This window comes from Dipodomys spectabilis, unplaced genomic scaffold (assembly GCF_019054845.1).
Source record: "Dipodomys spectabilis isolate Male_0828 unplaced genomic scaffold, ASM1905484v1 ptg000051l, whole genome shotgun sequence".
NCBI classification, from domain to species: domain Eukaryota; kingdom Metazoa; phylum Chordata; class Mammalia; order Rodentia; family Heteromyidae; genus Dipodomys; species Dipodomys spectabilis.
Window position 1 is genome coordinate 15,433,203 of NW_024870728.1, and position 15,895 is coordinate 15,449,097.

General features: G+C 39.6%; 1 protein-coding gene and 1 pseudogene across 1 annotated transcript in view; both read left to right on the plus strand.

Annotated features, from left to right (window-relative positions):
* Nucleotides 1-818: 818 nt before the first annotated feature.
* On the plus strand, nt 819-1,079 carry LOC122107489 (annotated as a pseudogene).
* A 14,549-nt stretch (nt 1,080-15,628) lies between these two features.
* Nucleotides 15,629-15,895, plus strand: part of Bard1 (BRCA1 associated RING domain 1) — a 72,035-nt gene continuing 71,768 nt past the window's right edge. The window contains exon 1 of the mRNA XM_042679363.1: nt 15,629-15,876. Within this exon, the coding sequence (XP_042535297.1) occupies nt 15,731-15,876 (146 nt within the window). The 5' untranslated portion in view covers nt 15,629-15,730. The remainder of the gene's footprint in view (nt 15,877-15,895) is intronic.

Here is a 15,895-nt window from a genome sequence, read left to right on the forward strand (position 1 = left end):
TCCCAGTTCTTAATTCCTTGCGTCTATTACTGGAGGATCAAATATATATATATATTTCCATCTCTTCCTGTAACCCCTCTGTACAGTATGTTCACAAAAAATAAAAATAAAAATTTTTTAAAATTAATAAAATAAAAAAACAAAAAACAATATATGCCATCCTCTCTGTCTCTCTCTATCTCTGTCTCTGTCTCTCTGTTTTTTTTCTCTCTCATTCTCTCTTTTGCCAGTCCTAGGACTTGAACTCAGGACCCCTCTGTCTCTTTCTCTTGCCAGTCCTATGAACTCAGCTCCCCACCTCCCTTTTGCCAGTCCTAAGGCTTGAAATCAGGGCTTCTCTCTCTCTCTCTCTCTCTGAGCCTCTCTCTCTCTTTCTCTCTCTCTGGGCCTCTCTCTCTTTCACCAGTCCTTAAACTCAGGCTCTTTCTCTCTGTCTCTCTCACGATTCCTAGGGCTTGAACTCAGGGCCTGGGCACTGTTCCTGAGCTTCTTTTGCTCAAGGCTAATGCTCTACCATTTGAACCACAGTTCCATTTCTGGCTTTTTCTGAGTATTTTTTAGATATAAGAGTCTCACAGACTTTCCTGCTTGGCCTAGCTTCAAACTCCTCAGATCTTAGGCTCTCGAGTTACTAGAATTACAGGTGTGAGCTACCAGTGCCCGGCTATAATATATCTCTTATTCATAACAAAGTTTACTATTTTGTCTTTAATCATCTTACATACCTCCTAACAAAGATCAGGTAAAGGTTTTTCAGGGCTCTTCACAAGGGTACCTAAGGAGAATCCATGTGGTCAAGCCCAGGCACTGTTGCTCTTTTTAGCTAAAGGTCCACGATGTTTCCCTTGGCCAAAAATGCCCTAATGTCTCCAAGTTCTAAGCATTCAGCAAACAATGGCAAGGCAGAGCCACCAGAAAAGAGCGCCTGATTTCCATGACAAAAATATAGCAATGCTATCTTAGCTGGTGGAGTCACTGTCTGTCTTGTTGCATGGACTTATACAGCAACATAGGTTAGAGTTGAATGGAACCTGTCCCCAGTTGGCAGAGTCACCCCAAAGGAGTAGAGAGATCAGTAATCACGCCAGCTGGGGTGATACTGAATTATTTCAAAACCAACTCATAATTGATGGTGAATGAAAGCCCTATGTACTTAATTAAAATGTGACATATTGGAGGAATAAAATATATTTGAACCCTCCCCCCCAAAAAAAGAGCAGGTACATTCAAATGCCCTCTCTTGGATGTCAGGGAACATGTTTTTGAATTCTTTTATATGCCACCTGGTAAAAATAACATTTCAGAAATCTTTCAAAATACTTTCTGAGCAAGATCAAATTCATTTTGTACTTGAAAATCAAGTTTTAACACATAGAACAGGTAAAATGTGCACTCTCAGTATGTCCTTAATGGATTGTATTTTTTCAGTGTGCTTAGAAGCAAAATTCCCAACCCATTGTATTTTTTTCAAAATTATCTGTGAACTAGACAACCTCATTGTCTAAATAAATGCCAGCCTCCCTCTAGACTGAGTAATTGGAAAAAAGATATGACTTTATCACTTTGTTCATTAAGATGAGCCAAAGCTATCCATTCAAGTGAGAAACAAGACCTATTGGTCCATTCCTTTACAGTACATTCTAATGAACTATATGAAGTTAGTACTTGATATCACTCCTCATTTGAGTATAAGAAAAATAAGTATTGAGCATAAATTTTAGGTAAAGTTCTAGTTTCTTTTTATGTGTCAGTCCTGGTGCTTGCACAGGGCCTGGGTGCTATTCCTGAGCTTTTTTTGTTCAAGGGCAGTACTGTACCACTTCTGCCACAGATCTACTTCCAGATTTTTCATTGTTTATTGGGGACAAGGGTCTCATAGACTTTCCTGCCTGGGCTGGCTTCGAACTGAGATCCTCAGATCTCAGCCTCCTGAGTAGCTAGGATTACAAGCATGAGCTACCCACACCCTGCTAGAGTTTTCATCTTAAAGGCAATCTATATTTGCAAATCATATTCTTCCAATAGTACAATTGATCTCAATAGACTATTTTCAAATAAGTCTTTCTAATAATAAGGCTTCAAACATAAAATATGAAATGATTGTTCTTTACACAAATATGCTTCTAAGATTTGTTTATATTTCAATGAAATAATTATTAGGTAAATTATAGCTCATCATTTGTGATTATGAACATCTTGACAAATTGTTCATGATAATGTTAATATCACTAAGGTAGAACATGAGTAATACATTTTAGACAAAAATTGTTTTCCCTTGCAAAGTCCTGTTGAAATTATTTTTTAAAGTTTAGTGTTATTTTTTAAACAATTTCATTTCTATGAGTTAAAATGTTGCTTTTCATTAATATTTTTAACTTTTACTATATTAAAAATGTACCAACCTTTAAGAAATACTGAACATGATATTTTTATTCAAAATTTCTTCTAGGTATCTTAGTAAATATACGTGAACGAAGAACAAAATATAGAAGGACAAAATAACGTATTCAAAGTACAACTTACTTGGAACATGATAGCATTTCTCTTATTTTCCAAAAAGTATGGCTATACTCTTCATCTTCAGATTTTCCTAGGAAGAACCACTGCTCTCTTAGTAAAGTGAGGGTTTTTGCTGCCTTGATGGAATATGGAAGTATTAATTCGTTTTTACATGGAACTAAGCTTTCAAAGTATATCATACCAGTACTGAAACTATTTTACTGGCTTTCTGTCATGTTACAAATTGACTTTAAAATATGTTTGCCTTATAAAGATAAATTGTGCATTACCTGTAGTTAAACAGTTCATAAACCACACTTAGTGTTCTGGTTTTCCTTCATGCTAGAAATGGATCACAGTGTTTGTATTTCAGAATGTCCAATCGTTTTTTAGTAATTTACTGTGGAAAAAACAAAACAAAACAGTCCCGGATTTATAGTATATTTAACTTGTTCTCTTTATGAACTTAAGAATAATGAGTCACCCAGTGGCCAATGGCTTACACCTATAATCCTAGGTACTCAGGAGACTGAGATTTGATGATTGTGGTTCTAAACTAGCCTGGCAGGAAAAATCTATTAGACTGTTATCTCCAATTCAGCACCAAAAACATGTAAGCAGAGCTGTGGCTTAAATATTTAATTTCTTTCTAGCCTTGAGCAAAAACGAGGAGCAGCATCTAGACCCTGAGCTCAAGCCTCCCCCCCCCCCCCCCACACAGAATAATGAATCCATCCATCTCAAAATACATTTGGATTTGGATGTTGGTACCATTATATATATATTTATTTTTTATTTTGTTGAACTCAGGGCCTCATACTTGCTAGGCAGGTGTTCTATTACTTGAGCCATGATTCCAGCTATTACCACTTCTGAAAAATCAAAAGCCCAGGAGTTTTTTAATTTTAATTTTCTATTCTCTCACTCAGCAATAAACGCAGAAGACTTCTGTGTTTTCCAATTGCCAAGAAGTGTATAAGAATTTCTCACCAGGAACCAAGCAGTTAGTCCTGCAGTGGACACCAGCCCGTGTGCCCCAAATCAATTCAATTTTATCTGAACACCTTCTACCTGGCACCTGATCCTGCCACATTAAGAACTCAGTTCCACAAGACTGCTTGCCCTTACTTCAGTTATCAACTGCACAATCCCTCCATGGGTTTGATTGATTGCCTAGCGTGGATCATAGAACTCAGAGAAATATGTACCCATCCATATTTACTGTTTTATTATAATGGATATTACAGAAGATACAGAAGAAGAGATGGCAAGTGGGGTTCAGGGTTGCCATGCCTTCTCTAGGCTCTACACACTCCAGGACTCCTCATCGAGTCAGACCTTCCATTATCTGGAAGCTCTTAGATCCCTATCACTCTGGGTTCTTCTAGAGGTTTCATTCTGTGAGTATGGTTGATCAAATCATTGTCTATTAGTGATCAACTTAAACTTCAGCCTTCCTCTCCCTTCCTCAGTAGTTGTAGGTGCTTCTTGGTTGGTTTAGCTGGCATGCTCTCCCCATCTTATGACTATCTTAGGACTTACCAAAATTTAACTTATTAACGTAAACTCAGCTGTAGGTGCAAGCATCCAGTAAATATCACAAGGCTGTCTTTCTCAGCTTTTGGGCTGTTCCAGAGACGTTTCAGAAACTAAGGACAAAAGACAAGTTTAACAAGAGGTACTTAATGCTCTATCCATTTAAAAATTTACCAGGGCTATAAAGGAGCTATGAGCCAAGAACTGGAGCTAATATCAACAAACACACATCACATCATACTACTACGTCTAACTTGGTATGCTTACCAACAAATAATCATTTATATAAAATACATTCTTATTTTAAGTAATGCTTATTAAATTTTGAATAATTTTAGAACATTTAGCAGAGCTAAGCTTATCAAGACTGCTTGATCTGTAAGCCTGTAAGTACTCTATTTTTATTGAAAGAGATATGGTATATAAATAAGAATAGAGGTAGATGTAGGATTAATTCTGTTTGATTCAAAATTACATTTATTTTCTGAGTGAGCAGATTAAATGACTATTTTAATTCAATATTAAAAATATTGTTAGGTATGGATTTTTCATTCTTTTGTACCAAAGATGCATAATAAAAAATTACTGAATGTCTGAGAATATCACTATTTGAATTACAAGTTTTTTTCTCCCCTTGTCTGCAGTTCACCTAGCAGGACAGAAATAGCTAGATACTGTGATGCTTGTTCACTGCTTCAACTATTTATTCTGGCACCCTATAATTCAAGAAAGGAAATTTAATTCCTACTTGGAAATGAAATGTAGAAGAAAAATTTCAAAGCAAGCCACCTCAGCTATTGATCACAATGGAAGGTGCATAAACCTTCATAGGTTTTTAAGATTTTTTTTCTAAAGGCAATTGTGCTCTGACAATAGAAGATAATAACTTTGTTTTAATTTTAACAAATGTGGGGTTGTCTGAGTATTTCTTATATCAAGTCTGAACAAAAGGAGGTATAATGATAATCTTTCACATGTATGGTTTACAAACTGCTTTTACATGAGCTATTCTCATTTGATCTTCTTCACAGCCACACTACAAAAAGGCAATTATTATTTTCCTTCTCTTAGAATTAATAAAAGGTATACATAGGTCGTAAACTCTTCGAAGACACCATTGGGTCCTTCATTCACCCTTGTAGTTCCAGCACCTAATTTTGTGATTGGCATATGGAAAACTCTCCAAACCTATTTGACGCATAAGAATAATTGGAAAGATGAACAGTCATTATGTGGATTAACAAGGCTAAAAAAATAGCCTATAGAGATTGAGGAGATGAACACATTGTCAGGTATATCCAAGAGTGCAGCCTAGTGTTTTCCTTTCTTATTTCACTGGTAGTTATCCCTTCCCTTCTCTTTCCTATTCCTTTATCCACCAACCTCTTCGACACTGATGAATTCTCTTATTATATATTTGAAAATGCATTTTCCCTTTAGTTTGAAATACTCTTTATCATCAAAAAAGAGCTGGAAAACAAAGAAAGGAACTTTTCCTTTTTATAATCTTTCTTGGGTTGATCATTATTGCTATCACAACATCCACATTCACCTAAAGCAATACACCAGAAAGATGTGAAAATCTTTGACATGAAGTCACTGGGTGTGAAAATAGAACTCTATTGAGTAGAGAACATGATCAGAAAAAAAATACCTCCCTTAATATACTTCACCCACAAGGACTGTCGTTTCTTCCCTCTGGCAAGACGAGCTTACATTTTAAGAGTTGGTGAAAGAGATTCTTAAGAGTGGGAAAATAGAAATTTGAAATAACTGGCTCAAGAGCCTTTGCCTGTCTTGTTCTGCAAGGTGTTTCCCATTGGGAGGTAGGAAATATTGTTTTTATATTTAAAACACAGAGAAAGAAGACAAAGGGAAGAAGGAGGAAGAGGGGTAGAGGGGGAAAGTAGTCTTTCTTACAAAGCTCTTCTGTGTAAGATTGGATTTTAAACCAGTCTCTCCTCCCCTTGCCATTCTTTTTCTTTGCTTCCATTCTCCCCTTCCTCTCACTCTCCCTTCTTTGGTCACATTGTAATGGTTTATAGTTTGTTAAGTTACTTTTGCTTGCATGAAAGGACTTACTGGGACCTGAAATTTGTTCTTCCTTATACTCAGGTACATAGTTTCCATTGTATTTTCTAGGGAGGTGGGTTCCCTATTATCCACAGATTTTATATTTGTTTCCATAGTGATCTTATATACTGTTAAAGTATATATGATACAATAGGATATGATAAATATATATATCATAGCATATATTGCTTTTATATACACTTTTAGCTTTTGAATATTTATCTTGATAAATGTTGGTGTTTCTGATGATTGTTTGTGCTTGTATTGGACTTTTTTTTCCCTAGAGCTGGGGACTGAACACAGGGCTTTATGTGTGTCAGGCAAGCAGTCTACTGAGCTATATTCCTACCTGTAATCACATACTTTAAAGTCTTATCCATATTATTGATATTTCCTCCATCAATGTCTAGAATAAACAACCACCAAAACTATGTATTAATCCCTAATTGTAGCATTGGCTCACATCCATGGTGTAAATGCTTTTATCATGGTTGGTTCAAGATACCGTAGTGATGTCACTGCACAAAGGGTGAGAGATGGGTCAGAATATCCTTTCAGATACTACAGTATTTCTGCCACAAAGATTTAAAAAAAGAATATATATAAGTATATATATATATGTGTATATATATATATATATACATATAATATATAACATCAAGAGCCTAGGTAATTAAGAAAATATAGTAAAATATTTTGGAAGTATTGAATTTTAAATATTTATTGCTTCTGCATTTAAAATCATTGATTTAATTCTGTTTACATGTGATTTAAGTTATTATTTTTAACAGAGAATGCATAAAATTTTTCAGGACTTAGTAAACCATTCTGGTGAACCTATACCATGTCAGGCACCATGCAGGTGAGCCATATATACTTGAATAGTTATTAATCATGTGGTAATATTTATTCCCTAGTTCAAGTTGCCCAGAAAAAAGTAACTATAAAAACATATCTCAGCTCTTTAATTTTATTTACTTTGATTGAGCCAGAGATATCTCTCTGAATATGTGAGCATGATATTTACAAATCCCTCTTGGTATGATATGAAGATAGTTGTTCAGCCATTGTTCCTTTATTCCTGTTAGCCTTTCTCTCTAAATGTGACTTTTTACTGACTTCTCCCCAAATTTAGCAGTTCTTCCCTGCATTCAGATCATTATAATCACTGATATTTAGTGATCGAGTGATTATGATTAGGATGTTATATAGCATATTAGGTTGAGCCAAAGGAAATTGCTACTTTCTGACAATTTTTATCCTACCAAAAGAGCAATTTCAGCCAGATGTGGTGGTTCAAGCTTTTAATCCTAGCAACTTTGGAGGCATGATCAGAGGGATCATGATTTTAAGCCAGCCCAGGAATAAATTTTCATGAGTCCCCACCTCAACCAATGGCTGAGTATGGGGGTACATGCCTTGGATCATAGCCCAGGCCTCTCTGGGCATAAAGCAAGACTTGGCTTCAAAAATAATCAACACAAAAAACGTGGCACGGCTAACCTGGTATGAAACCTGCCCAGCAAAGCACAAAACCATGAGATCAGTTTCAGGGCTTTTTCATTATTAAAAATAAATTTAAAAGGGGGAATTTCATATGCTTCTAGATAACATCATTGCTCTCTAATTAAGTCGAAGCTAATATGTTTCTGTCATTTGTGTGAGGCGTTTTCCAGGATGTTGTCTATCTGAAATAATCCTCCTTCCTTCTCCTACTTCAAACCTCTCTCTTTCCTCCCACTTCCACTCTTTCCACAAAGCTATCTATCACCACTTTTATCTTCATTAAGCAATTTAAGCATTCTTTTGCTTGACCTTTTGTGATACTTATAAGTCTGCACATAATGGGCCACAATTATAATCTGTCTTAAAATGTTTGCATAGTTTTTGGTTCTAGTCTTGTTAGTCACTAGGCAGTAAATGCTCTGAGAGAAGGGACTATGAGTTAAAACTTCTATCCTAACTTACAAGGCACCAATATACTAAAAAGCAGGGTGCACTTTGGCATTTCAATCAACTTTGTTAAACAATGTCCTTTGAAGCTGAACGTAATTAAAACTAGGTATATAGGTACTGAAAGTCTGGGCTTTGAAGTCAGCCAGACCTGGATCTATTTCCTTGCCCTGCTCTTTGTAAGCTGTATCCTCCAGGAACTCACTTAACAACTCAGAAACGCTTTACTTTTTCAATCACTGGGTCATTGGTAGGATTGTACTGTATATCACACAGACCCTTTTCTAGAAATTAAAACCAATGGAATATGTATGTGTGAAAGACTATTAAGGGTTACTAATAAATACTAATAAAACAAGTCTAGTGCAAACCAGGCATAACTTCAAAAGTACTATATATGGGTGGTCAAAAAAATGAAGGTAAAATACAGTGTGTAGCTAATCAAAACTTTTATAGATAATGACACATAATCATTCATTTCCTTATTCTCATATTTATTGAACATATTGTGCACAACATGTACTTAAAACTTTTGGTTACTTCTCATACATCTTTTGAAAGAATTTAAAGTATTGCATGAGTTTGATTATACTGATTACAAAATTTTGAAGCACAGTGGTGCCCAAACTCGGTCCAGTGATCATTTCCTAAACGAACATTTTATGTGTAAACAAACAGCTGCTGGAATCCAACAGAATTTAAAACAAGCTGTTTGTAAATTTTACTGACAGCTGTTTTTGGTGATTTTTTTTGTCAACAGAATTTTCCTGCTTTGCATCGCCACATTCTTTTATTACAGTGTCCCCTCAAAGAATAACTTGCTTGCTTTAATCACGTTTACAGAGATTTATGACTTGATGCTTATTCAGTGATGCAGCTTCTCAACACAAAATGTCAGCGAGCCCGTTATAAATTGCTTCTGGCATTCCTACTCTATCTTTTATTTGGCTGGGAGTATTTCCACCTGAAAGTGATAAATTCCTGCTATAACTGTTTTATGTGCTTCAGTAATTACACTGTACAGAAAAAGGGGGTATCTACTGAGGTGTCTCCTTAAAAATAGCAAGCAATAAAAGGCACTGGAATGGGTTGAACGCTGAAGTCTATTGAACAAAAAACAATGACCAGTGAAATATCTGTGCTGGACCAAATTTGATAAATTATCACAGGAGTACAAAAGACACCAGGAAAGAAAAAATAAAACTTTGAAACTGTTAAGAGGGGACATATTAATGTTAACTATATCTTTAGACTAGTTTCTGCTGATCCTGTGACAGAAATTTGGCACATACCCACAAGAATCTAGCTAACATCTTTCTCCCAGAACACCTAGTAGAGATGACTGTAAAGCCCTGGGTAACCTTTTACTGATTGCTCAGGTCTATGTGACCTTGAGACTGAATCTCTGTGTGCACATCAGTAAAAGGGTGGAAAGTGAGAACAGTCCACTACAGCCAATCTCATGGACCATACATACAGGCATAACTGAACGAATCAGGATTATTTTGACCCTACTGTGTACGTGTTTCACAAAATCTGTCTATAATACAGGAGACTAAATAACTCTGTGTGTGTGTGTGTGTGTGTGTGTGTGTGTGTGTGTGTGTGAGTGAGCACATGCACAGTAATTAAAGTAACTTTTCAATTGCTGAAGCTTTTTCCTTTTCCTCTTTTAGAGTTATAAAATGATGTAAATAAAGATCATAAAGTTGGGCTGGGAAGGTGGCTCAGTGGTAGAGCGCTTGCCTTGCATGCATGAGGCCTTGGGTTCGATTCCTCAGCACCACGTAAGCAAAAAGAAAAAAAACAGAAGTGGCGCTGTGGCTCAAGTGGTAGAGTGCTAGCCTTGAGCTGAAGAGCTGAGGGACAGCACCCAGGCCCAGAGTTCAGGCCCCATGACCGGACCCCCCCCCAAAAAAATCATCAAGTTATGCAAAAATGTTATAAAGATTTTCATTGTCCTAATGCCAGGTATTAGGAATCCAGTTGATGCTTTGCTTAAGATGATGCTGAAAGAGATCTTGATCATTAAATAGGATTTAAACTTCCTTTCAGGGTTATTGTATCATTTTGTAAAGGAATCAGCAGCAAGCATCTCCATCCTAATAGCTACAGAATGAGAAATTACTAGTTGCGTGGAATACACATTCTTTCGTAAGAGAATTTTAGAGCCCATATAACTGGTTTAGTTCAAGTCAATAATGATAATACCAGTCCTAAAGTGGGAAAAATATATTGAGGACTTAATGGGAGCTAAGCTTTAATATATGGGCTAAGGTACAAAATAGTATATTGTGAAGCATTTCCATGGGCTATTTACTGCACTACTTCAAGACAATTTCATAATCCCCAATACTGTTCTCACAACTACCTTAGTAGTATGATATTGAGAGACATTTTCCCTTTCTTCCGTTTTTTTCCTTCCTTCCTTCCTTCCTTGCTTGCTTGCTTCCTTCCTTCCTTTTCTATTCTTCTTCCCTCCCTCCCTTCCTTACTCCCTCACTCTTTCTCTCTTCCTTTCTCCATCCCTCTTTTCTTTTCCTTCCCCTGTTCCTCCATTTTCTTCTTCCTCTCGCTTTTTCCCTTTCTTTTGCTTTCTTCTTTTGGTAGTAGGTACAGAACCCAGGAAGGGTTATATATTTGCAAAGCATGCACTCTACCAATGAGGTGCAATGTCAGTCCTAAGATTGGTTATATATTAAACTAAATTTATGACTGTTGTGGGGCTTGAACTCTGTGCCTGGGCACTGTTCCTGAGCTCATCAGCTCAAGGTGAGTGCTATACGACTTGAGTCATAGCACCACTTCCCATTTTTTGGTGTTTAATTGGAAATAAGAGTCTTAGGAACTTTCCTGCCTAGGCTGGCTTTGAACCGTGATGCTCTGATCTCAGACTCCTGAATAGCTAGGATTACAAGCGTGAGCCACCAGCGCCTGGCTATTAACATTAACTTTACAGACAATGAGACTAAGTTCTACATTTCTTTGAATAACGGGCTTAAGAACATAATCCTAGAAAATAGCAGTAGTTGGCTTAAAACCCAGTTTTTTGTCTCTAAACTGTGCATTTAATCATCATGCCACATTGGATTTCCTCACACACATCAAAATATAATAAAACATATTGCTTTGTGTGTGTGGTTGGGGCAGTCCTGGGGCTTGACTTTGGAGCCTGCACACTGTACCTGAGCCTGTTTTGCTCAAGGCTAAGTCTTTACCACTTGAGCTCCACTGTCTACCACACACAGCTCCACTTCTGGCTTTTTCATGTTTGATTGGAGAGAAGAGTTCACAGACCTTCTTGGCTAGGCTGGCTTTGAACCACAATCCTCAGATCTCAGCCTCCATAATAGCTAGGATTACAGGTATAAGTCATTAGCTCCTGGCTTCAGTGTATCACTTTTACATAAGTTAGTAGTGTTCCAATAGGAAGGTCAGTCCTAGATATTGTGGTAGTTTGTTCCATTCTATGAATTAAAGTATTTGATAGTATTGTAATGTGAATTATCCCAGAAGCCACATTTTAAAATATAGAATATTGGAGTCTTTATTATAGAGTTAACAGGCTGCAGGCCGCCAGTTGTTAGAAAGGCCTGCAGCATGCAAATACACATAACACAGCTAGGAAACATGCTAAAGAGGAAAGAAATAACAAAAACAATACCAACAAGTCAATTCAGCTCCAATGGAGTGCTGAATTGGGACGCCATGATGACTGGAGATAAGCCAGGAGACAGGACACAGGACACAGTCACAGAGACACACGTGGCACGTGTCCTGGCAGCTGGGCTGGTCCAGGCCTAAATAGGGTTGGCACAAGGGGGCAGATCCACAGGAAATTCCCAGTCCTAGGCACTGGACTGACAGATTCAGTAACCTATCAGCCAAGTGCCCACCCCAGTTTCCAGGGATCGGGCACCTGAGAGGCAGGTGACGGGCAGGGGCATTTCCTTCCCCCAGCATGAAGACAAGATGCTAGACCCTACCATCTACCATGTGGCCAATATGGCACCGGCCAGACCTGACCTCCTTACTTCAATAGCTCTTAGTCAATTGCCTTGAACTGAATTTTGGGGAAGTGGAGGAAAATCAGTTCATAAAAGTCTTTACAAGCAAATTTGTATCTGACAAAGAAAATGCAATTGAGAGGGTCAAAACGGTAGCACCTACCACATAGTTCCACAATAAATAACCAGAAAGGAATTAGAGTAAAGAATGGGATTTGTAAAGTATCTTCATACTCCATGGGAAGAGAGTCTGGGTATGATGGATATTCTGTTTTTCATGCTATATAGGCTTATCCAAGTGACTATGAGAAAGATTTGTTACTTGTAAAAACCTTTATAATGGGGAAACCCCCAACAACATTATGCTGAAAAGGTTTTCCATAAACAGTTCTTACTGAACATGAATAGTAGGGAACATAAAACACCTAGGCTGAGATTCCTTTGTACATAAGGAGAGCTACAGAGATAACCAAAGCACTGGAGTGACACATAATGGAGAGTATGGAAAGAAGACAGGGAGGTAGCCTAATACAAATTCATCTTTATGACTCAGAATGCTCCATGACTAGACTGTTATTTTGGGGGAGGATGAATAATTTTGAAGGCCTAAGATGCTTGTGTTGTGCCAGGCCGCAGACCCCCAAAGACCACCAAGGAGCCTAATCCGATGCAAGTATATGAGAGCCATTTATTGCAAGCTTGAGCCTGGACTCAGAATCGTCACCGATGTAGCAGGTCAGAGTTGAGAGTCCCAGCCACAAGTTCAGCAGGGTTTTTATAGGGTTTCCAGCAAGAGGAGGGGGTTTCCATCCTAGCAGTCACATGATTGGCTTAAAGTTTGCGGGCTTCTACATAATTGGTCAGCATTTCATGGGCAAGTTTCAGGGTAGGCTCATTGGTTAGGGGCATAATCATTTCCAGTAAGGGTAGGGGCTTTCCAAGTTAGTGATTACAGGATTGGTTAAATCATACATAGCAAGCAGATCACTGGTTGGGATACATAAGACTAACCATAGGAATGCAGGCGACAATATATTTTTTAACTGTTTATGACCCTAAAGCTGCTTTTTCCAGGAACTTGACCACCCTGTCTATTTTCCAGCAATTGGGGTAGTGTTTCTCAACCCGTTGTCTAACTGGCAGTTGCTAGGGGTATAATCGCATCTTCGATTGTGGGTTTTCTGAGAACTGTTCCAAAAACTGTTTTTTCTGACGACTGTTTGTCTTGTGTTCTTCCTCAACACTTGGGAATACTGCTCAGAATACTGTAAAGTAGATGAGAAAGAAAAGGAGCAATGTGTTGAATCCTTTAGGACAAAGGTGGTCCTAGTAGAGAAACTCTATAGGGGAAAGAAGATTCTTCTTAGACCTTTGTAAAGTGAGAAAAGGTTATTGTTAGTGCTATAGGGCAAGGCTTTACTAAGACCTTGTTCTTGAGCTGGATTTCCTTGAAGAATTTCACTTTTTTATTTTTATTTTTTAACTTGCTGGGGATTAAATCCTTGTGCATGTGCTCTACTCCTGAGCTGCCTCCCAGCCCAAGAATTCCAGAATTTTAAATATCATTGGTGTACATCACCCTAGAATGGATGCCCATTTCTCTCCCCTCTTCCTCCCCCCTCTCTCTCTCTCTCTCTCACACAGGCGCACACACACACACACACACACACACACACACACACACACACAGACATGGGAGAAAGAACTGGCACATTCTTCCCTTTCTAAAGATACCAACTGGGCTGGGAAGGTGGCTCAGTGGTAGAGTGCTTGCCTTGCATGCATGAGGCCCTGGGTTCGATTCCTCAGCACCACATAAACAGAAAAAAAAAGCCGGAAGTGGCGCTGTGGCTCAAGTGGTAGAGCGCTAGCCTTGAGCTGAAGAGCTGAGGGACAGCGCCCAGGCCCAGAGTTCAGGCCCCATGACCGGACCCCCCCCAAAAAAAATATATACCAACCCCATTAGGGTGGCTTTACTCTCAACACAGCATCTGAACCTAATTATTTCCCAAAGGCATCAACTTCAAATACCATTACACTGGTAGTTAGGGCTCAACACATGAACCCAAATATCCAGTCTTATATCACAGTGTTCCCAAGAGGCTTAAAGCAGGGAATATGGGGCATGACTTACACTAGTCAAATGACTCAAATCTTGAGCATCTACTTAGAGCCATATAGTACATATGTCACATGCTGACATTTTAATAGGGAACAAACCAGATAGGCTCTGGCCTGAGTGGTAAACACACATGTTCACACATGTGTAGCTGCAGTAGAATGAAACATCTATGAGCATATAGATGGGAGGACCTGGAGAACCTTTCAAGGACTGGCACTGGAGCGAGAGCTGCAGATGGAGTCCAGGTCAATCTGAGGAAGAGGGCAATTCTAGGTTCCATAGTGAATCTTCTTATAGAATTCCTGAGTCAGTTAGGCATAGGGGCTTTCCAGGGCTGAAGTCAGGTACTGTGGGAAGGGGACAGTGACTTGGGCATGTTTTCATAAGGCTAGAATAGGTTACATTAATCATACCAGCAAAATACCTTTGGTGTGTAATTAAGGTGGTGCCTAGATGACTTCTGTATTTGGAAATGCTTTAGATGACAGTAGTACTCTCTCAAAGATTGAAAGGGACCTGGGTGTAAAGTTACAGTGCAATCCATGTGCTAATCCCAGGTGAGGACAGAGGCAGGTTGGGGACAAGTGGATAGAGAAAGGAGGAGCCAAACACAAAGGTTTGGTAATGGGCTTGGATAGGGGTGGGGAGCAGCAGAGAGCTACTCCTTAGTGGTATCTATGAAACACTGAGATCCTTCAGTGGAGGGTGGACACGTTAACAATACTGTTTTCTGAGAGTTTATTCATCACATTTTAAAAAAGTAAACCAGAATTTATTTTTGGTAAGGGTAGCTGGGGCTTGAACTCAGGGTCTGGGCACTACAGCTGCATTCCCGGCTTTTTAACATTGGAGATTAGGGAGTCAGGTGCTTTCTTGAAAACCCGGTTGGCAAGGGCTTCAGTGAAACTCAGATCTCAGCTTCCTGTGGAGCTAGGATTACAGGGGTAGATCAGAACTTTTTAAACAGGCGTCGGAACAGATACTGGCAGCTAGGTAAAATTAGATATAACTGTTATATCTCATATTGGCGGGGGGAGGGGGAGGGAACAAAAGACAAAATTACTTAATTACTTCTATGTGAAAGAGTTCCTTCGGTGTCCTGGGCAAAGCTTTTCCAAGTTGAAAAGCAGGGACAACAACACTCCGTGTAGATAAAGCTCCACTAAAAGTTGTGTGTGTGTGTGTGTTTCCACTCAGCTGCGGAACCTCCAATCAGCTTCCCTGAGGCTGGAAGCCTAGGCTCCCTAAGGTCACAGACCTTTCCCCCAGCCAACTTCGGGCGTCCCGAGGCCGGGCTCCGCCCCGCCAGCCCCTAGGCCACGCCCACCAGCCCGGGCGTGTCCACAGGCCCCGCCCCCTGGAAAGCGCGCGCAGCGGCTCTTTTAGCGCGTTCCGGCCGCCCCGCCCCTCTGGAGTCCCGGTGGCCCGGACGCGGGGACGGCCCGGCCCGGTGGGGCGGCTTCGTCAGAGTGGGTCTCACGGTGCCTAAGTCCGCCGACCTTCTCGGCTTCCTCTCGGCTTTCTTCGTGACAGCGAGACGATGCCGGGGAGCCGGCAGCCCAGGGTCCGTTCGGGGAACGAACCTGATCCCGCGCCCGCCATGGAGTCGGAGGTTGGCGGCGGGGCCTGGGCCCACAGCCGCGCCGCGCTCGCCCGCCTGGAGAAGCTGCTGCTCTGCTCGCGATGGTGAGGATCGAGCCTGGCG